This window comes from Polistes dominula, unplaced genomic scaffold (genome assembly GCF_049000335.1).
Source record: "Polistes dominula isolate Pdom_NZ unplaced genomic scaffold, Pdom_raw_medaka contig_15, whole genome shotgun sequence".
In the NCBI taxonomy this organism is placed as follows: domain Eukaryota; kingdom Metazoa; phylum Arthropoda; class Insecta; order Hymenoptera; family Vespidae; genus Polistes; species Polistes dominula.
The window spans coordinates 600463-616070 of NW_028300915.1; the positions used below are offsets into that span (position 1 = coordinate 600463).

The 15608-nt window shown below is 27.1% G+C and overlaps 4 protein-coding genes across 5 annotated transcripts; 2 read left to right on the forward strand and 2 right to left on the reverse strand.

Moving 5' to 3' along the window:
• The first annotated feature begins 4376 nt into the window (after positions 1–4376).
• Rpp30 (ribonuclease P protein subunit Rpp30) lies at positions 4377–6103 on the forward strand. Its single transcript, XM_015328306.2, has 7 exons — positions 4377–4711; positions 4836–5041; positions 5122–5190; positions 5266–5466; positions 5543–5610; positions 5720–5799; positions 5899–6103. The coding sequence occupies exons 1-7, from the start codon at positions 4609–4611 to the stop codon at positions 6003–6005; spliced, it is 834 nt and encodes a 277-aa protein (XP_015183792.2). The 5' UTR covers positions 4377–4608; the 3' UTR covers positions 6006–6103.
• Positions 6104–6391: 288 nt separating this feature from the next.
• LOC107070267 (sugar transporter SWEET1) lies at positions 6392–9661 on the forward strand. Its single transcript, XM_015328304.2, has 6 exons — positions 6392–6652; positions 6872–6949; positions 7195–7318; positions 7979–8134; positions 8214–8333; positions 8425–9661. Exons 1-6 carry the CDS (start codon positions 6576–6578, stop codon positions 8530–8532), a joined length of 663 nt encoding a protein of 220 aa, XP_015183790.2. The 5' UTR covers positions 6392–6575; the 3' UTR covers positions 8533–9661.
• On the reverse strand, positions 9498–12360 carry Gnmt (Glycine N-methyltransferase). The gene is made up of 5 exons (XM_015328290.2): positions 11932–12360; positions 10996–11365; positions 10492–10627; positions 10284–10404; positions 9498–10207 (listed from the first exon to the last, which is right to left on the reverse strand). Exons 2-5 carry the CDS (start codon positions 11327–11329, stop codon positions 9920–9922), a joined length of 879 nt encoding a protein of 292 aa, XP_015183776.1. The 5' UTR covers positions 11330–11365; positions 11932–12360; the 3' UTR covers positions 9498–9919.
• An 834-nt stretch (positions 12361–13194) lies between these two features.
• Positions 13195–15490, reverse strand: LOC107070259 (transcriptional regulator Simba2). Of its 2 annotated transcripts, none has more exons than XM_015328289.2 (3): positions 15140–15490; positions 14424–14570; positions 13195–14312 (listed from the first exon to the last, which is right to left on the reverse strand). In XM_015328289.2, the coding sequence occupies exons 2-3, from the start codon at positions 14565–14567 to the stop codon at positions 14223–14225; spliced, it is 234 nt and encodes a 77-aa protein (XP_015183775.1). In that variant the 5' UTR covers positions 14568–14570; positions 15140–15490; the 3' UTR covers positions 13195–14222. The 2 variants fall into 2 exon arrangements, with proteins under 2 accessions (XP_015183775.1, XP_015183773.1); XM_015328287.2 differs by having other exon boundaries at positions 14868–15488.
• Positions 15491–15608: the final 118 nt, after the last annotated feature.

The window sequence follows — 15608 nt, forward strand, 5'->3', positions numbered from 1 at the left end:
TGAATCCTTGATCTCTTTCACGTATATGATGTACAATTTTCAAAAGTATCTTTTCTCTCATTTCTTCGTTTTTTTTTTTTTTTTTTTTAATTCTTTTTCTTCTTTTCTTTACTTTGGATTACCTTACTATTGTCAACTCACGGTAAAGGAAAGGTATTATCGTTTACGATATGATTTAATCTTCCCTACAAATGTTAACCCGTTTCTTAGAATCCCTAGATCGGATCTACGGTAAATGGTTTTGCGTTTTTACGCAAATATTGAATTCCGAGGAATGTGTTAGTTCGTGTACGATTTAGAAAATATTCATTCAAATGTTTTCACAACTTTTATTTCATCGATTTGTATTTGTAAAATAATCTACACGTACTTACCGAGAGTTCTAACCTAATAATTATTTAAGAATTTCTAAATAATATATAATCTACTAAACCAAGAAAAAAAAAATTGAAAAGTATAAAAGAATGAATGAGAAATAATAATAATAAAAAAAAAAAATAAGAAAGAGAGGTAAAATGTAGAAGAAAAATAGTCAAGTGGAAGTGCGATAATCAGTAAATTGGGAAGAATTGAGGCCAAGTATAGCGAAGTATACCCGGAACGTCAAAATGATACGAGTAAAATAATCTCAAGGCCACAACGTTTACCACGATACGACGTAAAGATGGATGGATGGATGATTGGTTAGTTGGATGGATGGACGGGTGGATGGATGGATATCCTCAATCGTACAGCAAATAAGTAGGTACACTTTATATTAATATCTTGAACTATGTAATATAAATATATATGTGTCTATCTGTGTGTGGGTGAATGCTTGCTTGCTCGTGTGTGTGTGTGTGGGGGGGGGTTTCGTAGAATTGAGATTTCTACGTATATGATCAGATTGATCAAAGTAATTCGACTGTTTGTGTATCGCGCCTGGACCCTTCGCGCTCTTCGTCGGTAAATCTCTTTGATGTTAAATCTTTCGAATGATGCTCCTCGGAGTTGATCTTTTCGGTTCATTGTCACAGTGATACGAGAAAGATGACACACCATTTTTCGTAGATATATATATATATATATATATATATATTTTATGTGTAAAAAGAATTATGCATATTTGTGAAAATTCAATGCAACAAAATGTGAATTTTATATTCTTCTTGAAACTTTGATGTCACATGCATAATATGCAGATAGATTTAAAGGAGAAAACAATGCAACGACTTGATCATGTTGTCACTGCTATCAAATAATTGCTCCTAGTCGATGTCACAATCGTCTAACAATCGTTTTTCGTTGACAGAATTGTTGTTTTTTTTTTTTAACGTGGTAACAAAAGTCACAGTAAAAGAATTTCTCGTCACATATACTTTTGCGCATGATGCGCATACACAACAAAGAAGCCTTGGACCGGGTGCATGGGAATTAAAAACTTGCACAATTCTCGCAACGAACTTTGTATAGAACAATTATCATTAATTCACTAATTATTAACGAGTTCTTTTTAATAGGCTGGAAAACGTTGCAACGTTTAATGACCGGTGTCATGCGTGTCACACTGCCCCAGGCTCTCTCAACACACATTTTTCTGTCTCTTATATTTAACTAGTACATAACCAGTAAACTGACTCTAGACCCACATTTGAAATAATTCGATCGACCTATTTGTTATAAAGTAAGGACCACACAAATTATCTTTCATCTAAGAATAGTACAACTCTGATGAAATAAATTCGACTATTACGATTCGTAGTATTTTCATTTGATGACTATGATCAAAGTGATCTAACACAATATAAGTCATATATTTTTACTATTATTATTATTATTACAAAATAAATAAAATATTTTCCTATCTATTACTCCAAACAATGTTTGTAATTAATTCCATAAAATAATATTTGTGAAATGATCAAATATGAAAATAAAAAATCAATAAGAAATATTCAGTTACTCGCGTTTATCGAGAAAGTGTTAAAGGAACGCCGTATAGCAGGCAATGTTAAATCACTGACGTGTTTAGCGTTAGCCTTACATAGGGTTATTTGATATTCTTTCAATAGTAACGTTACAAGGTGGACACTTGACAAGTAAGTGACAACTGTGGGAGTGGCGATATGCTGACAGCGATATTAAAGCGGTTACAAAACTAGACACGAACTGTCCAACTTAACGTGAGAATTTCTTTGATAATATCCGTCGTGTTATAGGATTAAAGAATTATACCTATTTTCCTCTGACGATTAAACACGATAAATAGCTACCACTTAAACGACTCTTACAACATTCCTCCTATCATTTTGATAATTCGAATATTCTCAATTTGAGAATTCACAAGTACCGTCTCATTAAATAGACTCGTTTTTAATAATTAATTCATATGGTTTATTGTAAAAGAAACATAGAGCATGCATCTTACCTCAATAATTAATAATTCCAAATGAATGAAGTAAAAGAATGAAGAACAATAAGCCAAGTTTGAGCATTCTTCTTTGAAATGGAAACCCAAATCGCGAATGGAAGGATGATCGATGAAAACTGCAATAATAATAAGAAGAGGAATAGAAAGAAAGAAAGAAAGAAAGAAAGAAAGAAAAAGGGTTAAATAATGGAATAACTGTAAATAAAGATGATGAAATGTAAAGTATGTAAGTCGATTGAGTATCATGGACGATATCCATGAGAGTATGCGGATTCGGTAGGAAAGGTTTTTAAAAAGAATTGGCGAGAAAGTAAAGAGTGCACGCGACCAAGATGGCGGCCAGCTGTGTATATAAGATATACCGGTTACGGGGACGACCACAGGAAACAGGCATGGAAGCCGTAGGAGGACGGGGATAATTACGTTGGAGCAATGCACGAAGCTCCTCCCCTTATTCAAACCTAAAGCCTGTAACTGCAAGTGCCAAGCTACACACTTTGCGGTGCGCACAAATGACACGTTTGAGGACTGGCAATGCGCACACAGAGCCAATACCAAGCCCTCCTTCCTTCCTTCCTTCTATGCGACAAATACGAGGCCTGCTCGTGCAAATATAGACGAAAAGAAAGATAGTAACCATCGAGAATGAAAATTAGAAAAAGAGAAAAAGAAAGGTGCTCCTGGAAATCTGACTCACTCACCCTCTGCCAAACCCCTCCCCCCTTCTCTTATCTATACACCTTTATCAGTTTAAATTACTTATGATAGAAACTTATGCGAGAAAATGCAATTATACTTGAAAAAGTATACAAGTGCGACGAAATACAGTGATTGAATCGAGAAACTTTTTCCTATGAGATAACATCATCTATATTTACCGATGTGTATTATATTTATATAGGGTGGTAGGTACACGGGGGAAACATGTAATCATTTTAAATCATTTCGAAGGAATATTTTATTTTGTACTAATTTAACATGATTCAAGAACAACTTTATGATGACTGTATCAAATTTGGTCTCAATCCTAAGCCCCCCCTTAAGGTTCTCAAGATTATCCTTACTTTTTTATATATAAGTCCATATTACATACAATAAATTTTCATTTCATATAGTTAAAGGATATCATATTACTTGAACCACCCTGTATATATATAATAATTGCTTATGTTCGAAAAAAAAAAAAAAACAAGAAAATTCTCTTCGATTCTTTCGTAGAAACTTACCACAATGTATTTCATTCTTATTAATTTATGCATAAGTGAGATTAACTTTATTGCAAGTATATATATATTAGAAATGTTCATAATGTTTTATGTAATAAATTACCTCGAATGAATAAAATATTCCTTTCTGTCATATTTGATATGATTATATATATAAATTTTTGTAGAAGAAGAAGAAAATGTTTCAAATACACACTGCGCTATGTGACATCTTGCAAATAATTTATTAATCTAAAATATGCAACTGAAATAAAAAATATTATAAATATTAGTATATAAACAAATGAAAAATGAATTATACCTTATTAATAACTGATAATCAGACAATATTATTATAACCTAGAATTAACGACGAATGATTTCTATCACTGATAAAACAAACAATTCTTGACGTGTAAAATGATACAATTATCGATTTTTCATATTTTTCCAAATTTACTAAAAAAAAAAGATTCAATTGCATAGGATCGTTGTGTTCACTGGTCAAATTAAAAAAGAATTTTTCTTAATTCTCTAATACACGGCACATATACATTGTTTTATACGAACTAATTAAAAAATAGAAATTATAAGGTGAAAAATCTTTTTGTCCTCTGTAGTATTCAACATGTAGTACGATTATTTCGATTATTTCGATTATCGAAATAATATCGAAAGTACATCGATTTAGTAAATAACTAAAAGTCTAGTTCACTTTTAATAATAACTAGTATAGTTCACTTCTAGTTATTTTTATTTCTCTAGACCGATACTAACCAAGATTTGATATATATATTTTTATAAAACATCTACAACAAACATAAAATTTAATTTATATGTTTAATGTGTAATATATCATTTTTATAAATAAAATTGTGCATTTGCATTCCTGTACCAATCAGAAGAAACATTGGATCTGCATTTTGAACATTTGTTGAAGTTATACACATACTATTGAGGTTATCTCGTGAATGTTTATTAGATATTGCAAATATGTCTATGAATTACAATGCAGGATATTTTGATTTGTGTATAAATGCATCGAATGATGGTAATACCTCCGATTTACGTAAAATGTTACAAAAATCATATATGCGTAAGTTTTGAAATTTATTTGATGAAAAGTTAACCTAGTCATAATTCACATGTCAAAGTGTTTATATCTTTTATTGAATTAAAATATGTATTACAATAAGATAATTAATGAAAATATTTATCAGTTGGATATAGATCAGTGGCAATTAATCAAATCATAGATGAAAGTACTTTTGAAACTAAGAAAAAAAGGAAAAAATGTGACGACGAGTCACGAACGTTTCTTAATCCAATTGATATCGATGATTTAATCAAAGAATTTGAAGGCAAATTAAACATTTTTAATAGACTTACATTTGCATTTAATGATGAAGAGAAAACTCGTCTGTTGGTAAGTACAATACTATATTTAAATTTAATGAAACAATCAAAAAGACATTTTTCATGAGAAATCAAATAATTCATTTTTAGAATCAATCGAATATTTTGAAAAAGTTTCATGTATATTCTGTCATACCAAAAACAAGTGAAGCACTTCAGGTAATTATTATTTTCATTATATCAATTGTGTGTATTGTTTTTTATATTTTAATAATTCATTTATAAAATTTGTAGCTAGCTTGTACTCAATTAAACACAGATATCATTACTTTAAATGCATCCTGTACTCAATTCAAAATGACTAAAAAACTTTACATGCAAGCTTTAGACAGAGATGTACATTTTGAAATACAGTATACAGATGTGATTAATCCAGAAACACGACAACTTGCAATACATCAGGCACATTTATTTTATATTTATGGAAAAAGCAAAGTAAGTTGTATATTAATGTATTTATCATTTTTTCTTTTTGTGTTTTCAAATCAATGAATTTTTTATTGTTTTTTAGAATGTGATAATATCGAGTGGGGCTAATAAAGTTACGGACATTAGAAATCCTTACGACGTTATCAACTTGTATCCTTTGAAATAATTTCATTAACACACAAATCAAACATTTGAATTAATATTTTTTATATTCAATATTATTCCTTATCTTTACAAAATTATTCTACGAACAAAACAGAGGAATTTTATTGGGATTAAATGAAAATAAATCTAAAGCAGCTATTCTCTACCAAAATAACAATCTACTTTTAAGAGCAGGCAAGTAAATTTTTATATATGATATAATATATTCCAAAAAAATTGATTTTTAACATATACAATTATATTTTAATGATTTTATGAATAAAAACTTTTCAGAAAGACGACGTTTCGGTAAAGTTTTTGCAATAAAAGTAGAAGAAGAGTTAAAAGAAGATAATAGTACCGAATCAAAAAAAGAAAGCTGGATTTGTAAATACAACTAATATTAGTGAATTTATTTTTCTAATATATTTTAAATGACTAATATGTATAAAGTATTATTTATTATCAATTTTATAATAAAATATTACAAAAGAACTTATATATTTACAGTCGGTTAGTATGTATGCAATATGAATGCACAAAGGACCACCAGTTGGCGATAGTAAGCATCTAACACGATGACAGTACAATACTATCAAAGAATACTGTATTCGTATACCATTCTTTGATGATATTGTACCGTTATCGTGTTCAGTATCTACTACCGCCTACTGGTGGTCCCGGTAGTAACTAAGATGAAATCTGGTTAGATAAAAGTGTATTTGTAACTTCTATTTACTTCTGTATTCTTTGACTTGACAGAAGATGACTCTTTGACAGCACCGACTGGTACGCAAGTAATCATAGCAGCATTTGTGGAATATCAATCAGTATTATTAAGAGGTTCTACCAAAGTTCATGTTATAGAGATCCATTTGATGATTGAGCTTATTAACGTGGTCACATAGTTTGAAAAGATTGAAAAGCATAAGATAACCTTGAGAAAAATTTAGACGAAATTATAACTAAAAATGGTTTTAGAAGAATATAAAGATATTGTTGGAACATGTGCTGCAATTACAACGATAGGACACATGTTGTCAGGAACGTGAGTATTTAATGTAATACCTATATCAAAAAAAAAAAATAGAAACTTAAACGTAATATATATTGATTGAAAAGAATAGAATGAAACGACACTTGAGAAATAAACACGTGACGATTACACATCAAATGATGATAATTATTATATATTGAATCTAAAAAGAAATGAAATAATTCATTAATTAATTAAATAAATAAATAAATAATTATTTTTTTCTTTTAGATTTGTATGCAAAGACATTTACAAAAAGGGAACCTCAAAGGGTTTTGATCCTATGCCCTTTTTGGGTGGTATAGGAATGTAAGTATCAAGTTTTATGTGTATTTGTTCAATATGTTAACAATTCAATAAATTAATTAATTAATTGTATGCTTGTATAATGAAATTATGTACCGGGTGAGATAAAAGTCACATTCCTTAAAACAACATTTTTTCTCGGTTAAGTGACTTTTATCTAACATTGTACTTAAATTATTAATTCATGTTTGCAATATTAAAATAACAATAAGTGAGAGTAATATATTAACGATGACAACTTTGTGCAGGACAATATTAATGCTGCGTTATGCTTTGATGCTTGGTGATCCTGTCATGGTTAAAGTTAATGTTTTCGGATTTGTAACAAATGTAATATATATGGCTGTGTATTACTATTATTCTCCACATACGGTAAGATTTTACATTTTATTAGGAGTGCTTCTTCATGCGTTGCTGTAGCTCACAATCAGTCCGATACACACGTCTTTAAGTCAATTGTGATTATAAATTGAGATATAAACTATCCTATCTTTCAAGTTGAATAAAATTGCACACAGTGTGTAAAATTTGATTAAAATTGGTTCAGTAGTTTAGGAGTCCATTGCGGACAAACAACGGACACGATTACGGACACGTAATTTATATATATTAAGATAAGATTAACATAATCTCTGCCAAGCTGCATTTGACTAACAGTAAGGGTGCCATTACTATTTGTCAAGTGTTCTTAAAATGATACACCCTATAATCCTATGACAAATTAATATATTTAACCATGATAAATTTCAATATAAATATTGAAGTAATTAAAAAATTAGTGCACAGGCCCCCTTTTCACTTGTGGTTCATAATAAAAGATTGATTACAATTGTACTGACATATTAAAGCAATTATGTAATCATGCGACCATTTTTCAATCAATGGAATACCTTGTCCGGATATGTTTCATTATATCCTATAATAGCAAATCCGACATTTGCTATTTTCTCTTATCTATAAATGTAGGATTAGATTTATTAAAAATAGATAATTATGATGACTATTCTTATCATTTGTAATTAATTTTTTCAGAGAGATACGCTTATGTTAATAAGTAAAGCAGTAGGTTTGATAGCAGTGTTCTTAACTTATGCTCAAATGGAACATCCTGACAAAGTAGAATACAGATTTGGTATAATCGTAACTATTTTACTTTATCTTTTAATAGCATCACCACTTATACATCTTGTAAGTATAATACTTCAAAATTATATATTATCATTTGTAATAATAAATATATATATTAATATTGTTTGTATATTTACAGAAAAATATTATAAAGACCAAAGATACGTCGATTCTTCCATTCCCGCTTATTGTTATGGGTACTGCAGTATCGTTCCAATGGTTGTTGTACGGCATTATTATAAATAATATTTTTGTGATAGTAAGTATATTTATTAATATTTATAAATATGATATAGATTTTGATTTCAGATTGAACAAAGGTAAACAAAATTTAATCAAATGATTAATAGTTTCAGAACTCTGTCGGTTTTCTTCTATCGGTTATTCAATTGTCATTGTTTGTTATTTTTCCATCTAAATCTTCGAAAACTTCAATGCCAGAGAAGAAAAAGGATTAAAAGTATTATCAGAATAGTTTTTTAATTGACATAACAAATTATATTATATTACTTAATAAATACGTATAATAGGTATATTAAAGTTAACAATATTGAACGTGTATTTGAAACACGTGATAATCCGTGAAATGGAAAATTCACGAATACATTATACAAATCAAGATCAGGATTCATTAATTACACGTTACTTAACACGTGCAATAAGAAAAAAAAAACTTCTAATAATCATTTGATAACGTAGTTCTAATCGATTTTCAAATCTTTTGTTGACTTCATTTTGAAATTTGCAACCAAATGTTGGTAATGTAGTTTCCTGTTGTTTTAAATTGTAGTTAAGTGTCGGTAAAGTAGTTCCATTCCATTTTCAAGTTTTTTTTTAATAGACAATAAGTAAAATTTGAATAATAAAAAATAATAATAATAATAATAATAATTAAATCATTTTTAAAATTGTATATGTTACTAATGAAACATTGATTGCAAAAATATTTTGTTATATAAAAACTATAATAGGAAATTGACGCATAATTACATTGGACTTCCGTACAACACATACACACAAAATATATAAATTTATATTATATAATAAATTGAATATAATATTTTAGTAGTCCGATATATAATCTTTATTTTTATATTTGCAATTGAAATGAAATTTTGAGAATTATTCATTATTCGCATGAATAATTAAAACGAAAAAATACATATTGTACATAACTGATACCTATTTTAATGAAACCTTAATAATTTTTAATGCCTTGGAGCTTAAATAAATATTATATTTCAATATTATTAAGATTAATAATTAAAACGTATAAATAAAATGAAAATAAAATATTTTCTATAAAAATTATATATATATATATATATAACAATCAATGTAGATCCTGTCTCTCCAAAAAAAAAAAAAAAAATGTATTTTCAAATTGAACAATTAGCAAATTTAATTGAAAAAAAGATAAAAATTATGATAACAAATATTTTATTCTTCAATCACCCATATATATCTCTGTATATATTAAGTACTTTACATTATTATATCACATATGATTGAATGATCGTACTTAAATATTATAAAAACAATTTGATATGTGTATGTACAATCATTCTAAGAGAATCTTTTTCTTCATTCATGGAGTTATAATTTTCTCCTTAATATCTCTTATCCAAGAACAGAGAGAGAGAATAACTCACAAATATTATTTCTTGATTCCGCTACAAGAAAATAATCGATCGGTGTAACTCGTACTGTAAAAAATTCATCTCTCGCAAAATATGTCCGTATATTTGCGAAATGTGTTCAACATTGTAAAATAATTACAACACACATCGACGTGTTATATTATTTCTTTTGTGAAACTCGTAAAGAGATTCAATGTAAGTTACATTAGTATTTTTCCATCACGTGAATGTAAAATCCAGGATTCTCTACCATTTCCATTGGTTTAAAATCAGCATATATTGTATGATTTGCTTTAAATCTAAATGCTTCTGCAAGCATTTCACTGAAAACTTTCAATCTGTGAGGATAATATGATAATCTAAATTCGTTAACATTATCCGAATTATTTTTATTTGATTTTCCATCAATGGTGATCATGTAATCCAAAGTAACGATAGCTGGTTTGCCTGATATATAAAGTACTGACGTTTTTATATCCGTCATATGTCGACTCTGAAAAAAAATGTATGTTATATTATTATAAATAATTTATTATCTTGTAAAAATAATGTATTATCGTGATACTTACATTGTAGTATATGCATTTCGATGGTGTGTTTCCGGTTTCTATAATATAATCGTAATTTCTGTGATCGATCAAAAACAATCCACCTGGTTTGACGCAACGTTCAAAATTAGCAAAGGCTTGTCTAGAAAGATAACGGTATAAAAGAGATTAGAAGATAATACACATAAACATTTATTTATTTATTTATTTACTTATTAAAAAATCATACTTTTGTTCTCTCTGATCGCCATATAAATCAGGCATGTGTGCAAAACTATTTCCAAGGCAAATAACAGCATCAAAACCGTCACCGATAAGATGACTGATATCTTTCGATAATGTCAACCAATTTGCTTCCTCAATCACTGAAAAATAAATTAATCAAAAAGTCAGAAGTGAAAGAAAATAAATATTCGTCATCGAAATAAAAATTAATATTATCAAAGATTTATTAACAATTATATAAAGAAATACACACACACACACACACACAAAGTCAATGATGAAATAGAAGTATACGGATGATAACATATTGACCCTTTTCTAACACATCGATTTTAATATCATCCACTTAATAGATAAGAAAATATGATATTCATATAAATATTTTTGTCAATCAATATACAATGGTGGATAAATGCTATCTCACGGTACACGGTTCACAATAATTTTCATAACGAATTGAGAAGAAAAAAAAGTACAAAATTAATTGACTAATTATTATTATTCTTACCCCAATTATCAAAAGCTGGTTCCTTTCTTCTCTCCCATCTGGATTTGAGAGCATATTTGAGCATTTTATCAGAAGCATCAACACTAACGACTTCGAAACCTTCTTCAAGGAGCATTACGGAATCAACGCCTGTACCACAGGCAACATCTAAGATTCTCTTGCATCCTTTTTCTTTCAGAAGACCAACCAAAAAGTCTCGATAATTTTGTGTCCTTTGATTTTTATCGCCGATAAATATTTCCCATACTTTGGCAGCTTTTCCATCGGCATATTGGTCTTTTACACCTTCCGCTGGTGTACCGAACGAACGTGTTAAAAATACGGAATCGACCATTTTGATATTTTGCTTCTTGATATTATTTGAAAATCACTAAAGAAGAATAACAAAAAAAATTGTTTTATCTCGTCAAATTATTATTATTATTATTTCTTGTTTCTTTTAATCGTATATTTTAACAACAACAAACATCATTTTACATTTATCACTCGTATTTTAAATGTACATAAAAAAAGAAACGAAATGTATTTACTTTTATATTTATATTACTGTTTAGCGCAATGTGTTCATTTTTAAATTTAAATATCCCGCCCTTTGACTATCGATCATTAATTTAAATATCCCGCCTTTTGACTATCGATCATTAATTTAAAAATTTTACATTAAAATTGAGAAAACATGTTAACTGATTAAAAAAATTCATGTTTCTATTAATTAATGTTTCATTCTCTATAGAAATAATTTGAATCAAGTGTATTCAATAATAATATTTTTAAATACAATTAGTGATTTGATATCGTCAAACATTGGAATTACCCATATGTGTGTTGACGAAAGATTTTATTATCGTATTATATTATCTAAAACAATTCGTTACTTGATCTCATTAAATATATATGTATATAATTTCTTTTTTATATAAAATGTAAATTTCGTACCTATATACTTGCGTCAAATATTGTCTACTTGTAACACTTGTTCTATGTATTTATTATTATTACGAGAGAAGTAAGAAATATGAGATGACAATATGAAAACTTCACGAAATCTGATTGAAAACTGAAGAGTCAGTTGCTTACTTGACACTTATATATACTCTGACAAATTGACACTCTCTTACGAGTTGTCTAATAAACACGGTGGTAATCGAAGTTTCATCACAAGTGATGAATTTCAGTTAATCATCGTAATATGATGTAATATTTTCATTTTCTTACTAAATAGATCTGACTCGACACAATGTTTTCCTTTTTTTTTTTTTTTTAAATAAAAAATATGTTTTTTTTCCTGTTAACAGTAAATGCACACTTTCAAAATAACCATATATATATATTAAAATTATCTTGAAAATTATCAATTTTTGATATTAAATGTTCATCGTTAGCAAATGTTGTCAATAAATATAAAAATAAAAGAATAAAAGATGATAACAATGATTACTACGAGTTATATATACGACAATTAAAAAATCATTAATAATTCATATATTATTTTGATAATTTATATTTTATTCTAACACAAATAGAGTCAAAATTATATATATATATATATTTTTTTTTCAAATAAATTAATTATACAATTAATATTACATTATAGATCAAAAACAAAACTATTTTACAGACATTATCAACGCAATATATCTACTTTTCTTATGAATGCCTCATATAAGGGAAGATATCTCTATATTTATGTTTGTACGTTTTAATCGAATAAAACGTATAATAAAGCAACATTATGATATTTCAATATTAAAAATATACTTAACAGTAAACTACGGAATACATTTACGAATTTATTTCTAAACTTTGTTTTTTGTTTTTTTTTTTTTTTTCACAATACAGATGTTAAATTTCATTCAAGATCATAAATATATAAATACATTTGCAATTTACGTCTTTTTGAAAAATCATAGAAATTATTTGTTGAAAAATACAATATACAATTAAATATTACTATTAATTTGATAGAATAAGAATAATATATATATGTATCTGTGAATTAATGCTAAATGATGTTGGTATATTCACATATGAGCAAATAAAGCGCATGATGTGACGAAATAAATTCACTTGATACATATATATATATATATATATATATATATATATATATATATATATATATATATATATATTTATACGTCTTGAGAATCCTATATGTTAATAACATTAACAATTTAAGTACAATTTTCTACTTCACTCTTTAATATATCTTTCATCCATGTTAAAGTTTTAAAGTCGTATGTGTGTGTGTGTGTTTAATTTTTTAATCTAATTATTCTTAGATTAACATAAAGTTCTATGTAAAAAGGACTTCTAGCTAGATAGTAGTATTTGCTTAGATAATAATCGATACAATCTCTCTCTCTAAATTGGCAGTTATTTTGTTGTTTAACATTTTTTTTTTTTTTTTTTTTTTATTTCAGAGATACAAAAATGTAACTAATTAAGTAACAAAAGCAACAAATGATCTCAATAATATATTATTTGATGTGACAATGATTTTATAAAAATGAAAAAAAAAAGAAAATTAAAAATTGAATAGTATATTTTATTATATTTGTCAAAACGAAATTGTATTTTTCAATTGTAAATCTATTCGATTAGATTTTGTCTAGATTATAGAAATGTTGAAAAGTTTTCAATTTAAATATATATATATTATGTTTTGCATGACAATTTTTCTATTTGTAAAATAGACGAGAAATTGACTATTTTTTTATTTTTTTTTTTATTATTATAACTTATTAAATTAAGTCACATTTTTTTTTCTTTTTTTGTCTGAAATTATTATTTTACTAAAATCATTATTAAATTATTTATTTAATAATGTACAGATTTCTGACGTATTTGTAATTCGTGACGTATGCGTTAAAAGTAATCAAAAGGTTTGCGATTTGATATGAATAATTAAGATATATCATTACAAATGAAATTTTACCACAAGCACATTCATGAATTATTAAGTATACACAAAAAATGTTTTTAGAGTGTGCATGAGATAATTTATCTATCTCTCTGTAAAACTGTGAAACAGTTCTTTTTTTTAAAAAACACTAGCAGAGGGTATTGTTTATATTTTCTTTTGGTTTTTTTTTTCTTTTTTCTTTTTGAAACTATTTTTTAATATTGGATGAATCTTAAAACTATATATCACTCAATTGGTAGTTATTATTCTTTTTCTCTCTTTCTTCATGCTTATGTGCGATTTCTTGCAAACATTCGTACCCTCATATATTCTTCAAATCGTCAGGAAGGTCATTCTTAGGATGTTTGTTTTCAAAATGTTGCTTATACGTTTTTGGATCTGGCATTTGGGCCTAATAAAATAAAAATCAAAATATAATATTATTGAAGTAATTATACAGAGAGAGAGAGAGAGAGAGAGAGAGAAAACATAAGTACATGTATATATATTTAAATATTCTTACCTTACAAACTGAACACACGTGAACTAGTGCTTTTTGGGCTGCTTTTTTTTGTTCATTAGCACTATGCCCTTGTTGTTTCTTTACTTTAGCAGCTTTTTCTGCAGCTTTTGCTTGAGATTGTATTTTTTGTTGTCCTCGTGCCATTTTCTACATCAAAAAGATAAACTTATTACAAATGAATAAATAGAGAAAGAAAACAGATAATTGGAATTTATTTAAAGGAACAATAGACCTAAAAATATGTCTATCTAACTTCAAATACTGACTGAAAACTATTTTTATAATAAAAAACATATTTATATTTATTTATATATTCGATCCTATTACAAATTGTAATACACAACAAAAAAGATTTCATACATAAAAAAAAAAAAAGAAAAAAAAGAACTTTCCTTTAAAATGTTATTTTATGACAAATCACTAACGAATGAAAAAATCACTTACCTGCCAGAACTAAAATGAACGTATTGAATATGTTCCTTTCTTCGTTTGATGAAGTTAAAATTATTCGTTTAAATGGAAATTTTGTTAAATTTTAAAAATTAAAGTTAAATTTTGATTAACAAAATCGAATAGAAAGAAGAATAATTATCAATCAACAAAAAAATTAAATTAATTCTTTTTAACAGATCTCTTAGAAAGTGTACACGTTTTTCCGATGGTCTCGTAGAAACGAGTAAGTATATGTATATACATACGCATACACTTTTACTTACACTAATGTAAATTAATCCAGAGAATCGTGAAACGCGGATGCGCTATAAAGTGTTAAGAAAGACCACGAAGAGAGACAATTCACGATCTCTTTCTCGATCTCTTTATTTATTTATTTTCTTTTTCTATTTCTTCTTCTTTTTTTTTTTCTCTCTTTTGACCTTAATTTTCTTCTCTTTCCAATAACACTGTTAATTACTCTTCTCAATGTTACTATTATTTTATTGGACGTTTTTGAAAGAAATTGTTAAGGTTGCAGGACAAAAATGATAATATATTTTCCTTAGTTTTTTTTAGCATGTAGTATTTCATTCAGCAATATACAATAAGATGCGTTCTATACTTGCTTCTGCGTAAAACCTATGTTAAAAAGCGACCAATCAAGAATGGATCAACCATTCGCATCTGAGGTCAATGAACTCTCTAATAATTCATTACTCTGAATAATTTTCTAGAAAATTTGTTTGAATC